At 40.0% G+C, this 26,479-nt stretch overlaps 3 protein-coding genes across 4 annotated transcripts in view; 2 read left to right on the forward strand and 1 right to left on the reverse strand.

The window, feature by feature from the left end:
* The window catches only part of LOC115214886 (DBH-like monooxygenase protein 1), a 41,798-nt gene extending 23,296 nt beyond the window's left edge, over positions 1 to 18,502 (forward strand). Inside the window, exons 6-13 of the mRNA XM_036505627.1 lie at positions 3,732 to 3,834; positions 4,156 to 4,322; positions 5,038 to 5,241; positions 11,102 to 11,161; positions 14,786 to 14,895; positions 15,923 to 16,034; positions 16,391 to 16,507; positions 18,023 to 18,502. Of these exons, the coding sequence (XP_036361520.1) occupies positions 3,732 to 3,834; positions 4,156 to 4,322; positions 5,038 to 5,241; positions 11,102 to 11,161; positions 14,786 to 14,895; positions 15,923 to 16,034; positions 16,391 to 16,507; positions 18,023 to 18,091 (942 nt within the window). The 3' untranslated portion in view covers positions 18,092 to 18,502. The remainder of the gene's footprint in view (positions 1 to 3,731; positions 3,835 to 4,155; positions 4,323 to 5,037; positions 5,242 to 11,101; positions 11,162 to 14,785; positions 14,896 to 15,922; positions 16,035 to 16,390; positions 16,508 to 18,022) is intronic.
* Positions 1 to 23,725, reverse strand: part of LOC115214883 (DBH-like monooxygenase protein 1) — a 125,610-nt gene extending 101,885 nt beyond the window's left edge. Inside the window, exon 1 of the mRNA XM_036505626.1 lies at positions 23,432 to 23,725. Within this exon, the coding sequence (XP_036361519.1) occupies positions 23,432 to 23,500 (69 nt within the window). The 5' untranslated portion in view covers positions 23,501 to 23,725. The remainder of the gene's footprint in view (positions 1 to 23,431) is intronic.
* On the forward strand, positions 18,979 to 26,155 carry LOC118764651. 2 transcript variants are annotated; one of them, XM_036505629.1, is made up of 2 exons: positions 18,979 to 19,635; positions 25,516 to 26,155. In XM_036505629.1, exons 1-2 carry the CDS (start codon positions 19,029 to 19,031, stop codon positions 25,641 to 25,643), a joined length of 735 nt encoding a protein of 244 aa, XP_036361522.1. In that variant the 5' UTR covers positions 18,979 to 19,028; the 3' UTR covers positions 25,644 to 26,155. The 2 variants fall into 2 exon arrangements, 1 of the variants encoding a protein (XP_036361522.1); XR_005000467.1 differs by lacking the exon at positions 18,979 to 19,635 and adding an exon at positions 24,524 to 24,632.
* Positions 26,156 to 26,479: the final 324 nt, after the last annotated feature.

Below are 26,479 nucleotides of genomic sequence, written 5' to 3' on the forward strand. Positions count from 1 at the left end.
CAAAATCTTAAACTCTGTTAAACAGTTATGGACCTGAAGTGCGTCCCTCTTGTTTTCGTCTTTCCATATCAGCGTCACAGATCTCCCGTTCTGCTGCGATTTGCAATAGAGCGCTTCGAGATCGGAGAATAAGTCTGGCATATTTACGTAAAGCTCGTCGGGCAGACCTTCAAAACTGAGTAACTTGCGCCTCATGGAGCCGACAAGGGCATCCTGAATTTCGGCTGAAGTTATCGGTCTTTCGAATTGCTCAGCGTCGGCCGCCGAGAGGTACGGCAAGCCGTCGAGGTAGGCCACCATCTCTGACCTACCCGTCACTCTGAACAACCGAGAAAAGTGCTGGCAAAAGGCCTCACACATCTGCCTAGCATCGCTCAACTTGTGTCCGTCTTGGTCCGTCAAAGACCTTATTGTGGTTTTGTTACCACGCTGCTCCCCCTCCACGCGGGCCCATTGAACAGCTTTGGTTCCCTCGTTTCTCTAGCACATGCCTTAACTCTGACAATGTAACCATTGAAGAAATGATCTAATGCCATTCTCGCTGGTAGCACGTCGGTTGCAAGGCCACTACAAATAGCCTCGTCGAACTTAGCTACCACCTCCTCCTCCTTTCTATTTTTTCTAACATTACTTCTTTGCTAAACCCTATCGAAATCATCCTCACCACTCTTTTGAGACTTCCCCACCACCACCTGTTGTTGACGACATCCCCTGACAACTTTAGCTAAACTAAGTTGTTGACCTGGTCCCTGTAAGCCTTACGTGCCAGAAGGAAATATTCAGCTTCCAGGAGCTAGACCCTAACCAACGCGTCTTATCTAGGTCGTCCGTAAAGACTACAAACTTGTGATATAAATAGTCAACCGTTTTAAAAAGTGGACAGCCTACACTATTGCTATCTATTTTCCAAGTGAAAATCTTCTCTATGTACGATCTAGATGACCCTATGCATTTGGTACAGGTCCACACTTGCGCATTAAGGAAATCTCGTTGGTACCTATCAGATAGTTGGAACTGGCTGATCCCCAACCAAATCCTCGTTGACAAGCGCCAACCTCTTCGCTAACACCTTGACCAAAATCTTAAACTCTCTTAAACAGAGTTATGGACCTGAAGTGCGTCCCTCTTGTTTTCGTCTTTCCATATCTGCGTCACAGATCTCCCGTTCTGCTGCGATTTGCAATAGAGCGCTTCGAGATCGGAGAATAAGTCTGGCATATTTACGTAAAGCTCGTCGGGCAGACCTTCAAAACTGAGTAACTTGCGCCTCATGGAGCCAACAAGGGCATCCTGAATTTCGGCTGAAGTTATCGGTCTTTCGAAGTGCTCAGCGTCGGCCGCCGAGAGGTACGGCAAGCCGTTGAGGTAGGCATTAAAGTCGACCTTCGATTCTGTAGATAGGTACAAGATGTTTGAAATCCTTAAGCTCTATGGGATACCAGACAAAATTATTTCTGCCATCATGGTCTTCTACACAGATACGTCTTCAACCATCTTGACCCCTGATGGAGAAACATCATCTTTCTCAATCAAAGCCGGAATACTGCAGGGGGACACACTCACCCCATTTCTTTTCATCATTGTTGTTGATTATGTGCTACGTATGTCAGTTGATACCATCTCTGGCAAGGGCTTTGAAATAAAACCAAGAAGAAGTTCCAGACACCCAGCTGAGTACTTGACATACACTGACTTTGCTGACGACATCGCTCTTATCAGTGATTCTCTCTCCAATGCCCAGTCTCTTTTACAATCTCTTGAACAAGCCTCAAATTGTGTAAGTCTTTACCTCAATGAGGCCAAAACTGAATACATAAACAAGTGCCTGTCCAACAGTGATTGCATCATCCATACTCTCAACAGTGCGCCTTTAAATATGGTTTCTGATTATAAATATCTTGGGTCATACATATCATCACCTGGAAAAGACTTTCTAACTAGAAAGGGTATGGCTTGGTCAGCCTGTAATGACATGCATAAGATCTGGTCATCAAATCTAATTAGAGACTTCAAACTTGAAATATTCAAAGCCACAGTCGAACCAATTCTACTATATGGCTCAGAAACCTGGACGTTATCAAAGAAGCTTGAGAGGCGGTTGGATGGAACCTACACTCGCTTCCTTATGAGAGCTCAAAATCTCTCGTGGAAGCGCCATCCAACCAAAATGCAAATATATGGGAAACTACCACCTGTGTCATCTCTTGTGAAAGGTTGGAGAGTCCAGTTTGCTGGACTTTGTTGTAGAGCTGAAAAAGAAGTAATTTCTACTCTTCTCCTCTGGAAGCCATCTACTCGCAATACCAGAAGGCGCACACTCTCCTACCCTGATGTAATCTCCAGGGATACAGGCATCCAGCAACAGGACCTCCGTAATGCTATGATGGACTGTGAAGTCTGGCGTAGCATGGTAAGTTCCATTGTCTCGACCACAGTCGAACAATGATGATGATGATCTGACCTACCCGTCACCCCGAACAACCGAGAAAAGTGCTGGCAAAAGGCCTCATGCATCTGCCTAGCATCGCTCAACTTGTGTCCGTCTTGGTCCGTCAAAGACCTTATTTGGTTTTGTTACCACGCTGCTCCCCCTCCACGCGGGCCCATTGAACAGCTTTGGTTCCCTCGTTTCTCTAGCACGTGCCTTAACTCTGACAATGTAACCATTGAAGAAATGATCTAATGCCATTCTCGCTGATAGCATGTCGGTTGCAATGCCACTACAAATAGCCTCGTCGAACTTAGCTACCACTTCCTCTTCCTTTCTATTTTTTCTAACATTACTTCTTTGCTAAACCCTATCGAAATCATCCTCACCACTCTTTTGAGACTTCCCCACCACCACCTGTTGTTGACGACATCCCCTGACAGCTTTCGCTAAACTGAATTGTTGACCTGGTCCCTGTAAGCCTTACGTGCCAGAAGGAAATATTCAGCTTCCAGGAACTAGATCCTAACCAACGCGTCTTATCTAGGTCGTCCGTAAAGACTACAAACTTGTGATATAAATAATCAACCGTTTTAAAAAGTGGACAGCCTACACTATTGCTATCTATTTTCCAAGTGAAAATCTTGTCTATGTACGATCTAGATGACCCTATGCATTTGGTACAGGTCCACACTTGCGCATTAAGGAAATCTCGTTGGTACCTATCAGATAGTTGGAACTGGCTGATCAGGTGCGTTAGGCTTTTGTACCCACCCCGTTTCTATCAGCTACTACCACACAATCCCAGCGTACGTCAAAGATGCCATTCCAGTCCCCCACTAACAATAACGGGCGACATATACCTAGAAAGGCTTCCAGACGCCTATAGAAAACCGGCTGTTTGGCTCCGGTAGGGGCATAGATGGCCACCAGTCTACAGGCACCAGCTTCGCTCTTGCTCACATTCAGGATCACCAACTTACCTAATCGGGGTAAGTACTTTCCTGTCCGTCTTAGTATCGAATATATGTCTATATGTTTTGTTGTCGTCTGTTGTGTTCTTGGTCCAATTTTTGGAATTACATATACATAGAGCGACGTACGTACACATTTGCTCACCATATTGATCGTTCGATTGATCGATAGACAGATAGATAGACAAATAGATAGACCGACAGATAGATAGATAGATAGATAGATAGATAGATAGATAGATAGATAGATAGACAGATAGATAGATACATCAATGCATACATATATACATACATAAATATCTACATACATATACGTTTGCTTCTTCTAGAGATTCTTTCTCCCTGAACATACTGGAATATCTTTTGGAGGTAAAGATGATCCTGAATACTATTTATTGGAAATGCATTACGATAATCCACAAGAGAAGGAAGGTAGGTTCATATTTGTTCCCTGTATTTGAAATATTTGTGTGTCCTACATGATTAGATTGTTTGACATACTCTTCTCTTTGACATACTCTTTGACATACTTTGACATACTCTTTGACATACTCTTCTCTTTCACATACTGATTTGTTTATTCTATTTTCCTCTTCGACGTACTCTCATGTTTGGCATTCTTTTCTATTTGACTAACTCTCCAGTTTAACATTTTTTTCGACTTGATTAACTCTCTATTTTATCCTCTCATTTTCCTTTTATTTTTAATCTTTGCAATTAAGATATTTCAATTTGCTTTTCTCCATATTGTAGGCGTGCTCGATTCCTCCGGAATAGACATAACTCTTACTAAATCTAAACGTCAATACAATGTTGGAATGTTATCAGTGGGATATGTTGTACAACGAACTAAGCAATTAATTCCACCTTATGCCAAAGAATTCAAATATTACGGAAACTGTGTGGCGTGTGGATCTATGGTAAGTGTTTTACTTTTGATCTTTATAAAGTCTCGTAAAATAAGGTTTCTAACTATACCGTTTGCACAATGAATGAATTCAATGAAATTGTGAAATAAATATATTGAAACTGTGTAAGAAACACACCTTCAGTATTAATCTCCGATTTTTGATGCCAAACTCTTGTTTTCTCTAAATTATATTACTAGTGATAATATATAAGGATGATGAACGACTTGATAATGTATTGATATTTATTCATATGCTGGATTGATTGAACCAGTAGAGAGCCGAAATAAAAACCCTTTTAGTTTATTTACGTTCCTTTATCTTACGAACATATACACCTCTATATATAATTTGCCTTCCAGTAGTTTTTAGGTTGATATTAGAATATTTTTAATCAATAATCTCTACATTTACATAAGTATGGTTTTATAAAAATGCATGAATTACCAGCGTAACTCTACTGTGAAGCTTATACATCTGTTCCCTTCACACTCTAGAATAGATAAAACAAATACCAGTCAAGTTTAGTGGTCAATTAGAATGACCACACGACATCTAAATATATGGCTTTCTTAAAGGGCCAAACACTAAAATTTTTCCAACAAGATTGACAGAAAATTGCCGGGGTAATTTTCGTAGACATAGCCCACATACCAACCTACATATGCTCCCGTACCCGTGTTAGAAGCAATTACTTAAGACATTGTTATTTCATTTTCCCCTAAAGATTAAACCTGAAAGAAATAACCAATGGAATGAGGACGGAGTTAAAATGTTTGCTGTTCTACTTCATGCACACCTGACAGGGAGAAAGATAAGGCTTCATCATTATCGTGATGGTAAGAAGCTTCCTGATATTATGTATGATGAAAATTACGATTTCAATTACCAAGAATTGAGGTACATGAAGAATGAGACTACACTTTTACAGGTAAGATATATGAATATACCATGAAAACACTTGCGCACGCGCATACAAAAGTGCATTCGCAACACAGACGTGCAATAACAAGTAAACACAAATCAAACACTCACTTCTGAAGGCATGTGTAGACATCACCGTGTATATGTGCGTACATGTATATATGAAGTATACAAACGTGTGTATGAGTATATATGTATGTATGTGTATATATATATGCATGTATGATGTGTATATATATATGTATATATGTATATATATATTTGTAAAAAATGAAGTTCGAAAATGCTGTTGTATTATACAATTTTTAATTTTTATATATACATTATAACATGTTTCAGTTCCTGAAATGAACCTTATCAAAAAAAGTTATATATAAAAAAAGACAGCTCATGCCGTCAAACACAAGAAATTCATTTATAATACACAACGGAGTCAGACATCTTAGAGTTCATGTATAGTTGATATATAGTTCATGTATAGTTGATATATAGTTTGAAGTATATGTTCAAAGTGTTCGATGCAGTGGCCCACGGTGGCGATACGTATTCAATACAAAAAAACAGATCAAAGTGGTGGAAAGCGGTCAATACAGAAGATTGATGTTTCCGAAAGAGCGAGGAATTCATTTTTACCTTAAGTAATTGTGATGACCCATGGTGGATGTTCGCTGGGTGGTTCTAGTGGGTTTTGTGAAGTGCTCGGTTTTATAATGCCTGTTAGGTGGTCAATCCAGCGTAGCGTGACGTCATCAACGTTTTGACCAATCGTTTCGTTAGGTGGCTTTAGTCAAGCAGAACGGGACGTCATCATTATTTTGACCAATCGCTGCATTATAACTGCCTCTTGTTTGTTTCCTGTTTTGACCAGTCGCTTCGTTAGTCAAGCATAACGGGACGTCATCCAGATTCTGCCCAATCACGACTTATAGCTACATTAGATCTGCCCCTGTCTGTACTTGTTAGGTGACTAGTCAAGCAGAAAAGGACGTCATCAATATTCTGACTAATGACTGTCCCCTGTTTGTATCCTGTCCATTCTAGCAGAGCTAGACGTCATCAACTTGTTGACCAATCAGAATCGGGTCTGACCCTTAGCTGTATCGTATGTATCAGTGTCAGATTTGCACGAAAGAATTTTTTTCCTTTTTTACTAAGGCATATTTCCGTCAGAGCGAGTGTCTGTTTAAAGTAGCGGCCGTGGTGGAATTTTGCTTCTCCTTTTCGGAGGACTTATCTTTTGTTTTAGTATTCTTGGCCCAGGGTGTTTAAACTTGGTCTAAATTTTTTTATGAAATATAGTTCTTTATTTTGGCGTTGTGTGAAGGTTGCGTTGTCACTGAATTTATAGAGCGGGTTAGTTGTAAATTTCGGATTTACATTTCCAGCACATCTATCTATGTGTCCGCTGACCGGTATTTTGCGGTAATCAGGGTTTCTAATTTGTGATTTATGCACCGCCATCCTGTTACGTAAGCTATTTTTTGTATGGCCTATATACTGCCTATTGCAGCCTGCGCATGTTATGACGTAAATTAAGTTTTCTGATGCGCAGGTGAAGTTTGTTCTAATGGTGAACTGGTGGCCTTGTTCCAGTATAAATTCTGATCCTTCTTTCAAGATGACACAGATTCCGCAGTTGGGCCTTCCACATTTTATATATATATATATATATATATATATACATAAATTTCCAGTAGTGTGATGTATAGATTCATAGAATATTGTGGCCAACAGACCTCATAGTAATCCAATGCAGAGGAATATAATGGAGAGTTTGATACAACTGAAATCATGAAGATCCGATCGATGAAATTATTTAATGAGGAGTATACAAACTATAAATATGCCAAGAGATATGAAGAGTGCGTATATTTACTTGAACACTTTTAATCCTTAGGATTACGGCCTTCTTCGTGTAACAATAATTTCAGTGTATAATAAATTATGTTTCTATGGCTGCATCAATATACATGTTATGCTTTATACAATACAATTGTATATTCACAAATCAATGCAAATAAATAAAGCTAGTTCCTCAGACGACCAGAACATCATGATTAAACCAACAATTCGACTATGTCTACCAATTTAATATGCTCTCTGGGCATGCCGACGCACCACCGAGGTAAGGTGTGTCGACAGTTCAGGTCTTCGAAGGTACACAGTTCTGACAAGTGATCAAACCTCTTTCATCTCTTCTCCTGGACTAGTACAATTGAGCATTGTCATTCTAGGAATGGAATATTCTGATCAATGTCAGTGACTTCTATGTCTTCGTATCCATACACATCAGTTCGTTCTTTTTGACACTTCATAACTCTACATCCAGCATTATTATTATTATTGAAGATGTCGTACGATATCCAGTATCGTGATGTCGACTGAGCATATTGTGCCTACCGGGTGTTTGTACTGTCTGTGAAGTGAAAATAAGGATCTTAGACTGACATTACTTTACACAATACGGACGCAGTTCCAAGTAAAGCCGACTTATGCAATACACCTAGATTGTAGGGCATTTCTAAAGATTCCATATATTGAGGCTGATTGCTATTGAACCCAATGCTCCATTGATAACGGGACAACCTTTATGTTTGACTCTCGTTGCTGCCACATCTTAGCAATCTCAATTCTCAGAGCTCAATATTCAACAATCTTTTCTCTTTCTTTCATGATAATATGTTGATATCCAGTCACTGTCCCGTCGATTGTTAGGCACTCTTGTTTGTCCCTCCTAAAGGTTAACATATCCAGCTTTCGGTGCACTAACACCTTGTCTGTCTGGAAGTCAAAATCCCAGAGGATCTTTGTCTTCTCGTTTCGGGCTACCTTGCCGTGTCTGTTCTTGTACTCTTTCTGCGCAAGACTTTCGCAAGCACTAACAACGTGAGTCACGCTTTTGACCTTCTTCCTACATATTCTGCAGAAGTTCGTTGCACTTGTGTGATATAGATCCCTTTTTACTGGGTTGGTATTCTTGGGGAGCGATGCTTAGGCTTTCATTATTCTTTTTAAGGTCACCCTTGCTGAGCCACCTCCGTAATGCTTCCTGGTCTTTTAAATTGTTAGTTTCACGGTGGAACTAACCATGTAATTCCATGCGGAGTAGAATTGCTACTCTCTGGTTAGTTATTCTTGATCGGAATTCCTTAACACTCTCAAGTTCGTTGCTAGTAAATCCTTTTGCATTAGCTGCATTTTGTAGCAAGTCTTGTCTGCTATTTACCAAATACTATATAATTTTTTTTCTTTATTTGTTGATGCACTCTCGTACGCCAATGAGGCCACCTCCACCTTTACACTGCAACATGTGTACGTTCGCGTCAGGTCACAGGGTATCATGCATTGTTATCGTCTTTTGGGTAGTGTGATGGAGTTGTTCAATCTCGGCTCGTGTCCATTTCAGGATGGGTGCGCTGTAACAGACTACAGCAACAGCCCATATGTTGATGGTAGTCACAAGGATCCTTGAGTTAAGTTTTGATTTTAAGAGTAATTTGAGGTGCTTCAAATATGCAGTGATGACCTTGTCTTTCATTTCTCTGTGCAATATATTGTCTAGCTCCAGGATCCCAAGTGAATTGTAGCCATCATCATCCAGGTCCTCAATACTCTCTCCGCTTGGCTAAGCTACGCCCTTACAAACTGCTCTTTTGCCCCGTTTCAAAGTGAGCACAACACACGTCGAAATACCGAATTCCATCCCTATATCCTTGCTGCACATCTATAATCTCAACCAGCCCCTCTATTTCAGGCTGTGTTTTTCAGAACAGTTTTAAATCATCCATGAAGAGAAGGCGGTTGAGACGAGGTTGATTCTTTGCATAAGACTACAGAAAGTGGGGGTCAAGGCTATAACAAATAACAAAGGGCAACAAAAGTTTCCCTGGAAGATATCACTTTTGGTTGTTACCTCGGCTAAGTGCTGGTTGTAACGAAAACATCTGTTTTCCAACTAGACACGCTGTTCTTAATCAATGCACACACATTTTCAATTACTCTACACGTGTCAAGTGTTTCCAAAACACACGAATTCGGCAACATGTCGTAAGCCTTTTATTATTATTATTATTATTATTATTATTATTATTATTATTATCATCATCATCATCATCATCATCATCATCATCATCATCATCATCATCATCATCATCATCATTATTATTATTATTATTATTATCATTATCATCATCATCATCATCATCATCATCATTAATAATAGTAATAATAATAATAATAATAATAATAATAATAATAATAATAATAATAATGATAATAATAATAATAATAATAATAATAACTTACAAATACTTAGGAATCCATGAACTAGATAAGACGCAACACTCACAAATGAAAGAGAAAATAAAAAAAGAATATTATAGACGAGTTAGATCAATACTAAAAACAGAGCTCAATGCTAAAAACAAGATAATAGGTATTAATACTTTAGCTGTCCCAGTTATAAGTTACAGCTACAATATCCTTAACTGGACACTAAATGAACTGACCAAAATAGATAGGAAAACAAGAAAAATAATGACAGGTTCTAGGATGCATCACCCAAAATCTGACATAGAAAGACTATATATACAACGTATAGAAGGTGGTAGAGGCCTTATACAGCTGGAAAACTACTATAAAATAACAACCATAGGACTGCAAAAATATCTACTTCAGAAGGAAGGATAACTGATACAAATAGCGGCAAAACACGAGTAAAACAAAAAACTGTTCTCAGTATGTAAGGAAGCTGACAAATACAAACAAGAAATTATACCACCTAATAAATATGAAGAGGAAGGAGAAGAAGATGAAGAAACAACAAAAGCTATAAAACAAATGAAATCCAAACTAAAAATAAAACAGTAACGAACCATGATAAAATGATGGCAAGAAAAGCCCCTTCATGGTAACTACTGGACTAAACTAAACGCAAAAGAAATAGACAAAGAAAATTCTCAGCAATGGTTGAGAAGCTCAGGACTCAAAGCAGAGACAGAGGGATTTTTAATTGCAGCACAAGACCAAAGCCTCCCCACCAGAAATTACCAAAAACATGTAATGAAAAGAAATATAACAAGTAACTGCAGAATATGTGGAGATGGACAAGAAACAATAAATCATATTATCTCTGGCTGTCCAGTCCTGGCTAAGAAGGAATATATTCACAGACATGACAGAGTTGGAACCTACATACACTGGAAGCTATGCCAACATTATGGAATAACAACAGAAAAAAGATGGTATAGGCACACACCAGAAAAGGTCACAGAAAACGAGAAAGCAACCATACTCTGGGATATGCCGATATACACAGACAGAGAAATGAAGGCCAACAGACCAGATATAGTTGTTAGAGATCATGAAGAATTTCCTTCTGGTCGAGTAACCCATCCCGCTCAAAATGTCCCTGAATAAGGGTTGTTTACGGATGTTGAACGAACCACCCATGTTTCTGAAGGTGAATTATTCAAACTCCAAAGAATTCCTTTCAACACACGGCTATGATGCTCCCCAACTACTTCTGCTTGTGATCAGAGATGCACATATCGTCAGCCACTAAGGGACATGCTCAACTGGTTGAGGTCAAACAACTGACAAGCAAATCTGTGGTATTGAGCAGAATATTTGCTGTAGCCCACAAAACAATGTACATGATAACACTTCTAATCAGTTAAGATCAGAATCCATCAGAGTCACGACCTAGTACTGCATCAAGGCATTTGTTATTACTACTACTACTACTACTACTACTACTACTACTACTACTACTACTACTACTACTACTACTACTATTATTATTATTATTATTATTATTATTATTATTATTATCATCATTACTATTGTTAATTTTTTTTCTGTTTCAGGGTGACATCCTACAAGTAGAATGTGTTTATGACACTACAGATAGAACCGATTTTACAAAGGTAAGTAATATTTCTTCCGAAAATATTGATTTTTATATTTTTGAATTCTCTTTTTCTAATTTCTCCTTTTCATATTGTTACTTCAAATAACTGATATCACTTTTAGTTGACAATCTTTATAATTATTTCATCTAAACTTCATCATTTAAATAACCAGTTACAGAACCTAAAAATATATGACTCTAGGACACCGTAAATGGAAGATTTTTATTCGCATACATACATAAATATACACATACAAACATGAATACATATATGAGTACATATGTATACACACATGCACACACACCACATACATTAAATCTCACGAATTTACGGTCTTAGATTAATTATTAGTTGATTATGAACTCATATATCTCTTTCCTCCTGCATCTTGCAGCTCACCTGCGACGGACTGGCGTCCCATCCAGGTGGGGAACCTATACGCCAAGGAAACCGGGAAATCGGCCCGAATTAGCCAGTCATGGCTCGAGAAGGAACAAACAAACAACATATCTCTCAGTGTTTTATCCCATGTCATGTTTTATCCCATGTCATGTAGGACAACTTTAATCCAGTTATAATCTCCTCTTGAAGTGTTCTTTCTTTTTTATAATCTCGTAGTGTGATTTAAGAGCCATTGTACTGGTGTTTGTTACATTCTTAATACCATGTAGAGGTTCCCTTCTATTGGTTTGACCCAGTGTAAAATTTGCTATCGCTGTTGTTGATCCTGCTTATTTTTTATTGATTTACCTATGATAAAAAATACTCCAGCCGTGATATGTTTGTTGTGATTATGTTTTTCACATATAACATCTACGACTACATTTCTCACCTCAATATGTCATTTTTTTTCAAAACTGTAAGGTTTGAATTTTTCAGATACTCTGATTCCAGGTCTACAATATCTAATGTATTCTTCTATTTCTAAGACTTTAGGGTGTGATTTTGAGAGATATTTGGCTGCTTTTTTTGGCTAGTAGGATGTTCCCATTAAAACACCGGCAACAATGTTTGACTAAACGATCCAACCATTTTTGAGTTGCTAACTCCAACCTCTTGATGTTGTCTCCGAAAATATTATATTACGACATAATAATGATCTGCTTGATCGTCAGACCTGCAAAAAAATCCTAAGCATCGCTCCCCAAGAGTACCAACCCATTAAAAGGGGATCTATATCACACATGTGCAACGAAACTCTGCAGAATATGTAGGACGAAAATCAAAAACGTGACTCACATTATTAGTGCTTGTGAAAGTCTTGCACAGAAAGAGTACAAGTGCAGACACGGCAAGGTAGCCCGAAACGTTCACTGGTTAATATGCTGGAAACATGGATACCAGGTAACGAGTGTTTGGTACCAACATACACTGGAAAAAATAATGGACTAAAACGAGAAGACAAAGATCCTCTGGGACTTTGATTTCCAGACAGACAAGGTGTTAGAGCATCGAAGGCCGCATATAGCAACATTTAGGAGGGACAGTGCCAGGAGATCAATATATTATCATGAAAAAAAGAGAAAAGGTTGACAAATATGGAACCCTAATAATTGAGATCGCCAAATTAGTCGGCTACACAGACCACAATTTATGATCTCCACAGTCGGTTTTTGATGGGACACGTAGCCAGGGACCCGGTTACTGGAAGTTGAACGCGTCCTTTCCGGTGTGCAAAGACTACAGAGACCGGATTAGCGGAGTAGTTAAGCGGCAGTCAACTACTGGTAGTGTAAAGCCCTGAAGAGGGCGATTAAGGCAGAATCCCTAGAGTTTAGTAAAAAGTTAGCAACGGAAAGAAAGATTACAGGGAAAACTAGTTAGCAAACTAGAAGAGGCGATTAGTAAAGGCATTGCGACTGACATGTTAGTGGCGAGAATGGCTCTTAACTATTTCTTTGAGGCGAAACATGAAGGCCACTGAAATAAGAAAGGTGATGAGCAAGGCCCGAGCGCTAAAACAGGAGGAAACTAAAGCCGTCCGATGGGATTGAACGCTGGAGATGAGATGTAGCAACAAAACCACAATCGGATATTTGACGGATCGGGACGAGGGCGTGTTAAATTGTTCTGAGCAGATGTGTGCGGCTTTTCAAAAGCACTTCACGCAACTGTCTGGAGGGAGCGATGGGTCAACGACGGTAGCAGACTTTAGTACGTACTTAGATTGCCTGCTGCAGTTCTTGGCGGCGAGTTTCAGCGAAAAGCCGATAACGGCCACTGAAATAAGAAAGGTGATGAGCAATTGCACAAATCGCAAGTCACCAGATTTAGATGGTCTGCCCTATGAATTCTAAGTATTCATAGCGGATTTGTTTGGTGACCTCTTGGCAGACGTTTACGGAAATTGGCAACAGAACGGGAGAATTCCTAGTGCAATTAGTTGAGGTGTGGTGACACTGCTTAAGAAGGACGCCGACAGTGGAGTCATACTAAGGAATTTTCGGCCCATAATTCTCCTAAACACAAAGTGAAAGATTTTGGCCAAGGTGTTCGCGAAAAGGTTTGTGATTGTCGTTGGTAGTCTATTAGGGGAAGCACAAACGTGCCCAATCGCGAACAGGTCTGTCCACGACAACCTCCACCTTATGCGATACATCATAGAGAAGGCTGAAACTAAAGCTGGCTTCGGTGAGGCCTGATCCATTTGGATCAATCAAAAGCTTTCGAGAGGGTCGACCATCGCTACCTGGAAGCCGTCTTTAAAGCGGCCGGTTTGGGACCCGTTTTCGGAGGCTGGATCGCTGCAATACACAGTGACATCTGCTCGGCGGTCAAAGTAAATGGTCATCTATCGGAACTGTTTAGTATCGCACGCTCGGTCCATCAGGGCTACCCGCTGTTACCTCTTCTGTATGTGATGACTTTCGAGCTTTCGAGCCATTGCTACGAAAGTTGGAACAATCGGAGAGGATCCTTCCTACTGGAACTGGGACTTTGAAGAACAGTGTCTGCATACCCGGACGAAGTTACCATCATGGTGTCAGATGCCTCCGAAGTGGAGACTGTCGGCTCCATTCTAGAAGAATATGAGTCCGTTGCAGGAGCCAAAATCAATGCCGAGAAGTCGGTGGGCTTGCGACTGGGGACCTGGAGAGGCAGGTCGATGCCGTCAGACGGCATCATCGTAGGCTGGACTGACGGACCAGTTAAACTGCTCGGGGTCAGGTTTGGTCCCTACCTCCAGGTGAATAAGAACTGGGACGAAGTGACGAACAGGGTGGCCAGTCTTACCCAGAAATGGGCTGAGAAGAAAATGTCCTTGAAAGTCGGGCAGAGGTGGTGAATGCCTACATCGCTTCCTATATCATTTATCGTCTGATCATCGTGCCTTGCCCCAGCTTTTGCTTGATCGATTTGGAGTATCCCTTGTTCATATTCCTGTGGAAGGGACGCGTTCCCATGGTCAGGCGGTCAGTCAGCTGTCAGCTCCTTCTGAGCGGCGGCTTAGGTATGTCGTGGCTTTTGATGCGTAGACATACATTCAGGTTGCACCACCTGCAACGACTTCTAGAAGTGAACGTGTTGGGGCTCCGTTCTGAGGCACGCATTTGTATTTTGTCTCGTGGTAAATTTGGTGAAGTTTAACGTAGTTTTCGTACCTTATATAATCATTTTGTAAATCTATCTTCTTTATAGGGTGGTTTTAGCACTAAGGATGAAATGTGTCAAGCATACATCATGCATTATCCAGAAATAAAACTAAAACGTTGTACTAGCGGTTTAAATTTTGATCACAAACTAATCGGGTATGTATTTATGTATCTATCTACCCACCTATCTATCAATCAATCTATCTATCTATCTATAAATTTATCTTCACACTCATTCATACATACTTCTACTTACACACATGCTCAAACCATACCACACACACAAACACACACACTACATACATGCACACGCATACACATTGGTGTCTGTGTGTGTATTCACCCCTCCAGCTATCTACTATTGATCTTTGAATCTTTGAGTATATGTCTATTTCTGTATATCAGTGAGCGTGTAAGAGTGTGTGTGTGTGTGTGTGTGGTGTGTGTGTGTGTGTGTGTGTGTGTGTATGTGTGCGTGTGCGCGCGATTTCCCTAAACTACGATCTTTAATTGAGAAGTGTTCCTCTTCTAGTTTTCATATTATTACTATTTGGCTTCAAGGCGGCGAGCTAGCAGAAACGTTAAGCACGACGGGCAAAATATTTAGCGGTATTTTGTCTGTCTTTGTGCTCTGAGTTCAAATTCCGCCACGGTCGACTGGGCCTTTCATTCTTCTTGAGGTCGATAAATAAAGTATCAGTTGAGAATTCTCATTCTCGGTGGCTCCGTCTGGGGTGTTCTCATACCACGTCTTTGCTCTCTGTAATCCATGATTTCCACAGACCTCCCAATGGATCATTCTTGCCCCATTGTCATGGCGTCTTTGGTATCCGCGTTGTGCCAGTTTCGGGCATTCGCTTACGATGTGTCATACCATTTCGTCCCTCTCGCCATACATTTTGCATTTTTTGCTGTCAGTAGTGTTGTCTATTCTTCACTTCACATAGCTCGTTCTTGAGCTGCGCATATGAGTGCTTCTGTTTCTATCTTCAGATCACACCCTTCACCCATAGCCACCAGTGCTCTGTATCTGTCTAGGCGTTCACACCTCTTGCAAACTGACCGTACATTTTAACTCTTCGCTGCTGTTCCCGTTTTTGTATTCATTTCTTCTTGTTTATTTTCATTTCTCTTATTTAAACCACGGCCTCTGTCCTTGAATATATAATATTATCTGTTTCAGGACTAACTTGCAATATAAGAATAACCAAAGTGCAGTTAAAAAAATGGAATTAATAGTCAACGGTTTGGAACCCGAAGTCGGTTTTACTCAGTATTGTATTAATAAGACAAGTGTAAGTGTTACTTTACTTTTCCTTCTTTTCTTTCCAGATTTTTGAGTTTGTGTCTTAACTATCTACTAACCAAAAGGAATCTACAAATAAAGCCCACGAATTGCACTTCATCTTATTTATTTTATAGATCATTTTTTATTACACCTAAGGTATTGAGTAGGGTTTTGTCTTTGATTCTATCTTAAGCCTTGTATATTTCTTCTCATCAAGATATATTGAACTAATCTATTTTAAGTTACAGTAGAAAATTTACTGAAATATAATTCTTTACTAAATTATGTAATTCTAAATTTAGTTTGGTATATAACAGTTTAAAATATACAGTTACAAGATATCGATATTCTAAAACTTTGTAGCTTATCAAGTATACGAATCGAGCTTTTCCGCTAATTAAATCTGATGACCCGACAACTCAACAACCACCTACAACTCAACAACCACCTACAACTCAACAACCACCTACAACCGAAAAGGTAAGTATCTAATTTTCGACAATAAAATATTTTGAATACGGTTTCTCAATTAAAACATTCAAACAAGTCAATACACTTTCTCACTATCATTCAGTTACTTATATATTTACTTCCGTTACCGTATAACTAATTAGGACACATTCGTGGATTTAGTTTTTGTTTAATGCCTTTTCTTGTTCAACAGATGGAAGTGATTATATAATAATACGAAAATCCTTTCTAGTGTAGGGAAAATGCCTGAAATTTTAGGCGGGGGTGGGTACTCAGTCATATCGACCACAGTGCCCAACTGATACTTATTTCATCAACCCCCAAAAGAATAAAAGGCAAACTGGATCTGCACAAGATAAGAACAAAGGGTCCAAACTTTGAGATACGACAATATTCACAGACATGTAAATTTAGGTTAATCTATCGGGTTTTTTGTGTAGGACAAGAAGAAACGAAGTGCTTCATAGTCAAAGTATCAATTCAAATAAACAATAAAGGATCTGCAAAAGAAATGGAGAAAATTTCTAAATATTGTAGCAAGAGCCATACCTAGAACATGAAGAATGGAAATTAAAACATTACCTATAATGATAGATGCCTTGAGAATGGGAATTAATTATAGTTGCAAAAGTAGTGAAGTTGTTTCAAAACAATGAAGACTTCTACTGTGTATGCAAAATAGTACATGCTTGAAATAATTTCTGCTGCACTAATTCATGCAATGGAACTGTGAACCAATGTATTTTCACAAATTATAGTCGGATTACTTATTTTAACTATTATTAACTATATCATTCAGTTAACTATAAACTATTGTAACAAATTAACAGTTTCAAAATATTGCACTTCTCTCTTATATAAATAAGTCAGGGGACAAATGGTAGTGCTTATGGCATTTTAAATCTTCATAGACTGGTGAGATTGATATTGCTTATGCTCAGCTTGATAATCTCTAACTCAACGTGTATAGAAAATACGTAGACAAAGAGGGATTCCAGAAGAGCTAATTTTGGAGAGGCAGGATAGGAAGTTGGGGTACTCCATGGTTTGAATACCGTAAGAATAACTGAAGAAGAAAATTAGGTGAGACGAGTCAACCTGGGCTGTGAGATTATGCAACTAGCTAGTTAAGAAGAATAGTAATTATTGTAGAATCGATAGAAGAGACAAAGAGAACCGGTTTGTTTATGAGCTAATTGTTGAAGTATGTTAGTGATGGATGCTTCGCTAATTAGTTGAGTGACCCGTTGTGTTTGGTGTTAGAGGTCCGTGTGCATTTTGTACGTATGTGTGTGTGTGTGTGTGTGTGTGTCTCTTTCTGTTTAGATTGGCCGTCTGACTAAATAGGAGTAGTTGTAGTACCATCCACCAGTTTTTTGGTCACCCAAAATTTAGAAAACCGAAAGGGAAAATATCATATTTTCATTTCAATTCGCAAAAATAAGTTTTTAAGATCTTCTCGAATTAAATTCTTTTTATTTAATCTAATTTCACTTCTTTTTTTTTTCTTTTTGTATTTTCTAGAATTCAGCTGCAAAAATCTTCGTAAAGACCGGAATGATTTTCATTTCGATTTCTTATTGGTTAATTTAACACTTTTACAAATACTGATCAGATCATATTAATAAAATATCAATTCCTATATAAGTATGAAAAGTAATCTTTGATGTATAGCTGAGGAAAATCTTTCATGAATATTCTAAACTTATACGTATACATACGTATCTGATTGTATGAGCGCGTGTGTGAAAAAATTTAAACTTAATTGCATATACCAATAAAGACAAATTCTGATTATTGCATACGATTTTAGTTTCCAATATTGCATAAGGTAATCGGCGAAATGTGACATAAAATGAACCTGTATCTGGTGTGATATGAATTAAGGGATTCTTATAAGCTTCATTTTTCCCAATGAGTTAAAGCTTTATTTTCCATAATGAATTAAAATTCAGTGTTACTTGCTTACAAAGGATTTATATACAGAATGTGATATTTGTTCATGTTATTCTCCGATTCCAATAAAGTTCAAACATTCAAATACTTTTTGTATTATTTCTACGTAATAAAATTTTTCAATAAATAAACCTAAAAATAGTTTTAGAAGCCATTTTGTTCTACTTATTTTGCTTTTCTTGTTCTGTTTATCATCGACTAGATTGACTGAGACCCGACACATCACTCTGGATGGTACTTCCAGTAATAACTCTACAAAACTCAGTACCCAGGTCTATGATACTGGCAAGCATGATATATTGTAAACTAAGGCGGCGAGCTGGCAGAATCGTTAGCACGGCGGGCGAAATGCGTAGCGGTATTTCGTCTGCCGTTACGTTCTGAGTTCAAATTCCGCCGAGGTCGACTTTTCCTTTCATCCTTTTGGGGTCGGTAAATTAAGTACCAGTTACGCACTGGGATCGATATAATCGAATTAATCCGTTTGTCTGTCCTTGTTTGTCCTCTCTGCGTGTAGCCCCTTGTGGGTAGTAAAGAAATAGATATATTATAAAGTATCAAAAGGATAGCAAAAATGTTTAAATTTCAAATTGTCCCCAAGCCTTCACATATACCAGCCCCCACACAAGTAAACATTCCCACTCCACCAACTGCGGTGCCGGCCCCTGAACAAAATACTTCAAAATCCCAACCCTGCACACACCACCCAAACAAAAACAAAAATACCCGCCCCCTTATTGGCACCGAAAGGAAAACGTTTAACCCTCTCGGACGACACCGTGGATGTGGCAGAGGAGGGATATTCTGTTGTTACGCGGAGGAGAACATTGGCACCATCGCCATCCGTACAAAAAAAATCAAAGAACTAGCACCACAGACAGAAAAAAAGACCCCGCCCAATGGTCCCAGAAGTAGAAAAAAACGAATGTTATCCGAGTTCGATACTCAAAATCAACACATAAACGAAACTGTGACATTACACCCAAAGACGAGATTATATGATATGCATAAAGACCTCAAAAAGAGATGTGTCTTGGTAGAAGAAACCTTATACAGGCAACTAAGGGATAAGCATTCAACGACCATCTGGAAGATAGTCGATTTACCAAATTATTTAAAGAAGGAGGAAGGAGGGGTTGACAAGCTTGCAGTGAGGTCAGCCCCAACGTCACCCGTAAAGAGTAAGTAGAACTTTTGCTTTTTAATGACTGCGCTTAACCTTGGTTGTTTGAATGTGCGTGGTCTGAGTTCGATATGGAAGCAAACTTGTTTTCTCGACGATCTCAGATCACATGATATACATGTGATGGTTGCTACAGAGACCAAGCTGGACAGTCTACAAACCTTCTCGCCGCTCCTGAATGGCTATGAGAAAATCATGTCTCCTGGCCAGACCGGAGGGCGAGAAATTTCTGGAGAAATTTCTCGTGACGTCGAAGACATTAGTGGTGTTAGGAGACTTTAACGCTATTGTTGATGCGGGCATCGATAGCGTTGGCTCGATCGATAGGAAGGAGAACTCACGCCACGTGAATCTACTTAAGCGCTTTCAGCTGGCAGATCGGTACAGGCTTGACCATCCGAACGTCCCAGAGTGGACATAGATTAATGGCGACGGAAGGCTCAAGTCTTACCTAGACAGGATAGTCATAAGAGCCACAGATAAGGATAATTTTAATTGTCCACAGCTTGTTCAGGTGTCCAACACTGACCATAAAATGGTTAAGTGTAAGCTGAATATAGATAGGACAGTTAAGAGAGGATCCGGCTACTGGAAACTGAACAAGTCTATTTTGGCTTGCGAGGCATACTGTAGCCGAATTAAAGAGCTAGTACAGAGAGCGTTGACCGGCTTGGTGGTTAATAACCGGTGGTAGTTCGCCCTCAAGAGAGCCATTTGTTTCGAGTCTATTAGGTTTAGCCACCAGCTAGGACTAGTTAAGGCTAGAATAGAAGGGAAGCTAGTTAAGGACTTAGAGGAGGTGTTGAGGTTGGGCTCTGCATCCCACATCCTGGCAACGAGAACGGTCCTGGACCGTTACTTCAAAGCCAAGTATGAGAGGTGCAGAGTTCGGGATAAAGTGCGTACATTGGGCCGTGAAGGGATTAATGTTGCCGGATGGGCCCGTACGGTAGAGACCCAGCGTGGCAACGATTCCACAATAAGGTCTCTTGTTGACGACAGTGGGAGTTCGGTCGAGGGACAGGGCGAGATGTGTGAGGCACTTTACAAGCACTTCGCTTTGTCGTTCGGGAGGGGAGGGGCGCTGGATCATGGTGACGCCCTCAGGGACTTCCTGTCTGGCGGCCCGTGTCTGTCGGCACGAGAGGCTGAGTGCTGTGAAGGGCCAGTCACATCCGAGGAGGTGATCGAAGTGCTGGGCGAAGTCGCCGGGTCTCGATGGTCTACCCTATGAATTTTATAAAAGTATGCCAGACTTTTTCGGGCACCTGCTGGCCAGCGTCTATGCCAATTGGCAGCAGAACGGGAGAATTCCCAAGTCTGCGAGCCGAGGGGTGGTGAGATTGATCAGGAAGGACCCGATTAAAGAGTACGGGATAGAAAATGTCAGGCCCATTACTCTGTTGAACACAGAGTTAAAGATTGCTTCCATTTGGAACTCAGACCACGCACATTCAAACAATAGCGCGGGTCATGGGCGGGATGGTGGGGGAAGCGCAAACGCGCGCCATCCCAGACTGGTCGATCCACAACAATCTCCATCTTATACGCTACTCCTTAGAGAGGGTAAGGAAACTTTCTGGCGCAGGGGGGAGGCACTGGTACATTTAAACCAGTCTAACGCGTTTGATAGGGTCGACCATCGGTACTTTATGGCGGTCCTCGAGAAGGCTGGCTTAGGCCCGACCTTCCGCGGTTGGATTGCTGCGTTGTACAGCGACATCGAGTCTGTCGTGAAAGTGAGTGGTTTCTTTTCGAAGCCATTCAGGATCGAACATTAGTGCGTCAGGTGGCAGGAGCGAAGGTTAACAAGGACAAGTCGGTCGGTTTGCAACTCGGCACCTGGAGGGGCAAGCCTATGTCGTCCAATAACGTCGTGGGGCGTTGGACGGAAGGTCCTGTTAAGCTGCTCGGAGTTTGGATTGGTCCAGACCTCCAGATAGAGAAAAATTGGAGTGAGGTGGGCAGCAAGGTGACTGCTCTAACCCAGACCTGGTCTGGGCGGGCGTTATCCTTACTAGGGAGGGCGGAGGTGGTGCAGATGTGTATAGCATCAGTAATCACCTACCATCTGACCGTAGTGCCTTGCCCGATTTGTGGCTGAACAAATTGGAGAGAATCCTTTTCCGCTTTTTGTGGAAGGGAGGAAAGCCACTTGTGAAGCGCTCTGTCAGCTGCTAGAAACCGCTAAAGGGTGGGTTAGGGATGCCTTGGCTGAAGATGCGAAAATTCGCGTTGAGGTTGAGGCACCTCTGGCTTTACCTGGATGGAGAGCAGGTATGGTCACTGCACGTCCGGGTCTATCTCCCACAATTAACGTCCTTAACGGACGTTGGTGCGTGGATCAAAAAGAAACCTAGGCTGGGGGACTGGCAATTGGAGTGCCGTCAGGCACTTCAGCTACTCTCTCAGACGGGCAATGCCGGCAGCAGGAGCTCCACCGCGGATTTTTTATAGCGGGTTAGTAGAGACCAAGTCCGAAGACGCCTTGGGGGAGACCCTGGGATACGATGAAAATCAGTTAATCAACCTGTTCAGGAGAACGTTCGGGCCGGGGTATCTGGATAATTACCAGAAATCCCTGGCTTGGCAGTACTTCTGTGCGGCGTTACAGGTTCGTGACAAGCTTTCAAGGCACGGAAGTGCCGTCTCGCCGACATGCCCGAGATGTGGGCAGGATAGGGAAACTGTCTTGCACGCATTCGTGGAGTGTCCGGAATTATCGGGACTGATAGCTTTCGTCGAACAACTGATGTCACTGATGGGAAGAGGACAGCTATCGGCTGAGTCTATCATCAAGATCGTGCCACCTCCTTCTCTTAGCAGGGAAAGGAAGGCCTGTTTTTTTTTTGCGTAGTAACCATACTGAAAGAAACAGTATGGAAGACGCATGTGAAAGGCATAGTGACAGGTACCTTTCTCCCTGGCCATGGGTTGGTCAACTTCTTTAGTTACCCCCTCAATAGAGAAGAGGTGTCTGTCACGGGGTATATTTGTTAAAAGATGGAAACCTGTGGAAAGCAAGTTGGGTGCAATTGGCACCAAGTAAGTGCATTCAAGACGAAAACTAAAGGTTCTACCCAGGTGGCCGGATGCCTGTAGGGAATACTTTGCAAATCGCAATGAACGTAAAATTTTTAAAATATTTAAAAACTATATATATTGTTTCATTGTTTCATGATTCACCAATCATCCGAGACTGTTTTTAATCGATTAGCAGTTACTTCACCTTTTTATGTTTGTTTGTCTTTGTTCGGCTCTTCTTTGTAATGCCGTCATTGCAAATTTGAGGAAATAAAGTAGCTTGCTTACGAACCACATGGTTTCGGGATCAGTTCCACTGCGTGACACCTTGGCAAGTGTCTTCTACTATAGCCTCGGGCCGACCAAAGCCTTGTGAGTGGATTTGGTAGACGAAAACTGAAAGAAGCCCGTCGTATATATGTATATATATATATATATATTATATATATATATATATATATATATATATATATATATATATATATGTACGTGTATGTATATATTTGTGTGTCTGTGTTTGTCCCCAAAAACATCGCTTGATAACCGATGCTGGTGTGTTTACGTCCCCGTAACTTAGCGGTTCGGCAAAAGAGACCTATAGAATAAGTACTAGGCTTACAAAGAATAAGTCCTGGGGTCGATTTGCTCGACTAAAGGCGGTGCTCCAGCATGGCCACAGTCAAATGACTGAAACAAGTAAAAGAGTAAAAGAGTATTGTCCATGTAGCAAACGATTAAAATTGCGTTTTACGTAAAATTATTTTACCTACCGAAGAATAAGATTGTCCGTTAGAAACTTCTGTGATGAAAACATCGGCGTTTTTCAGGCTACCGTCCATTGAGAAGCCTAGTGCCACGTAACCTAGTGATTAAACATCTGTATGGAATTTAATATGAGATTTATCAAATTTCCATGAAAGGTGATAAGTTTTGTTGCGGTCCAGATAAGGAGAATGGAAATAATCATCCGCCAAAACACTGGAACCAAAACAGGAGAGCACAAATACAAGTAAATGCAGCATTATGTCATTAGAGTAGTATTGACGTTTGAGTATATAAAATGCTGAGTATATCAAACGTTTGAAAGGCGGCGAGCTGGCAGAAACGTTAGCACGTCGGGTGAGATGCTTAGCCGTATTTCATCTGCCGGTGAGCTGGCAGAAACGTTAGCACGCCGGGCGAAATGCTTAGCGGTATTTCGTCTGCGTTACGTTGTGAGTTCAAATTCCGCCGAGGTCGACTTTGCCTTTCATCCTTTCGGAGTCGATAAATTAAGTACCAGTTACACACTGGAGTCGATATAATCGGCTTAATCCGTTTGTCTGTCCTTGTTTGTCCTCTCTGTGTTTAGCCCCTTGTGGGTAGTAAAGAAATAGGTATTTCGTCTGCCGTTACCTTCTGAGTTCAAATTCCACCGAGGCGACTTTGCCTTTCATCATTTCGGGGTCGATAAATTAAGTACCAGTTACGCACTGGGGTCGATATAATCGACTTAATACCTTTGTCTGTCTTTGTTTGTCCCCTCTATGTTTAGCCCCTTGTGGGTAGTAAAGAAATATATATCAAATGTTTGAGTATACTATATTTTTAGTGCGCAGGTACTCACTATTTTCATTCAGCACCTGTTAGAAGTACACTTAATAAAAGCTCTTTGTATCTATTAGACCTTTTCTACTTTACACGAATCTCTAAATTAGGTTACTTCCACGGATCTCTAAATTAGGTTATTTCCAGTCTTACTGTGTAAGTTATCATAATGATCGGTAACAAGAATGATTCATAGTGAGTCACGTAATTTAAAACCAAATACCTGCTAGAAATCGCTGACTTACACAAGTGCTATTATATTATTTCTAGCAGGTATTTGGTTTTAAATTACGTGACTCACTATGAATCATTCTTATTAACGATCATTATGATAACTTACACAGTAAGACTGGAAGTAACCTGATGTAATACCATGGCCTTCTGGTAAGATACACCCCAAAATATTCCCACACGCATAATAGATAAATCACTTGTAATTATTATATGTCTTTAGAAAGAACCCAAATGAGAGTTCATGCACTTAAATACAAGCGCAGTAGGCTGTCACTTATGTAATATAGTGAAGTGAAAACTCAATTAAGTATCATCTATAGAAATTAATAAAAAATGTCCTCTTAGACATTTATCTATTAATTTATCTAAAAACAATAAACAAAGAGTAATAACGACAACATCGAGATGAACGTAGTGCTGAAATCTTTGAAAATGTAACGTGCCGAGGCGCAATACACCACAATTCTCGGGGATGCAAACTCTACAAGCTCCATTGATATAGCACTGCTATTTCCAAACGTTTGAAAGGCGGCGAGCTGACAGAAACGTTAGCACGTCGGGCGAGATGCTTAGCGGTATTTCATCTGCCGTTACGTTCTGAGTTCAAATTCCACCGAGGTTGACTTTGCCTTTCATCTTTTCGGGGTCGATAAATTAAGTACCAGTTACGCACTGGGGTCGATGTAATCGACTTAATACCTATGTCTGTCCTTGTTTGTCCCCTCTTTGTTTAGCCCCTTGTGGGTAGTAAAGAAATATGTATTTCATCTGCCGTTACGTTCTGAGTTCAAATTCCACCGAGATCGACTTTGCCTTTCATCCTTTCGGAGTCGATAAATTAAGTTACTTTTTGTTGAATATTTTCTCAAATATTTTCTTGTAAACTGTTTTTAACATTTTCTTATTATTATCAAAGAATGTATATACGCGTATGTATTTTAATACTGCTATTTCCACCAATAAGGGTTCCAGTTGAAAAACACGTCTAACAAGGTGATGCCATCTCTCTAAAGTTCTTCCCTACCTTATCTAGATATGGTCACCAGAAACATTGACTGGACAGGTAATATGAACTTCATCAGCGAAAAGGCTTACACATTTCGGACGCAGAAGACATCTTACTCATTGCCGAAACCACAGATCAGCTACAGACCATGCTGACAGAGTTGGACACTCATAGCTCAGCAAGAAGCCTTCAAATGAACCGAGTGAAAATAAAATACATTCAGCCTTACAAAGTATCAGAAGGCCGAATAGAAGTAGGGAGCAATTATATCGAGGAGGTAAAGGAGTACGTCCACTTAGGACAGACAGTGAGTATGCAACAAGACAAACATTTTCAGTATGAGGTTATCATATGTGTTAAAAATATATCAGCTAAAAAGGCCTTAAATAGCGCACATATTCTTTTCCTTTATTTTTTTGCATAATCGTATGAATTCTCGTGTGTAGAACACAAATTCGCAAACATTTTTTTTTAAATTCCAAAAAATAAATGAAGATTCGATGGTTTATATAGCGTCTGTAAAGCAGAATTTCGCCAAAATTTCGTTGTTTATAGTTGACACATGCTGTCACGCACAAAATGACAGCTTCCAAATCCTGTTTTATGATTTAATAAAAATGATCAAACTTTAAACCTCATTTTAAAAAAATGTTCTCATAAAAGTGAATTATTCCCTGAGATTCAGCGTGGAAAATTACATCAGTACACTAAATTTCAAAATTTTCCCTAAACTTAAAAGTTTCCATAGGTGCAGCGAAACAGAAAATTCTCTTCCTTCCCCCCACCCCAACCAACCTCCCACACAGTCCCTTAAAATAACAAACAACCCTTAGCTACACATAAAATAAAAAATGCTACGAAAACAAGTTGGTTCATCTCAAATTCTTTGTAAACTCTTAAATATATCTCCTTCTGTGTATATATATATATATTATATATATATATATATATATATATATATATATATATATATATATATATATATATATAT

This window comes from Octopus sinensis, linkage group LG8 (genome assembly GCF_006345805.1).
Source record: "Octopus sinensis linkage group LG8, ASM634580v1, whole genome shotgun sequence".
Classification (NCBI taxonomy): domain Eukaryota; kingdom Metazoa; phylum Mollusca; class Cephalopoda; order Octopoda; family Octopodidae; genus Octopus; species Octopus sinensis.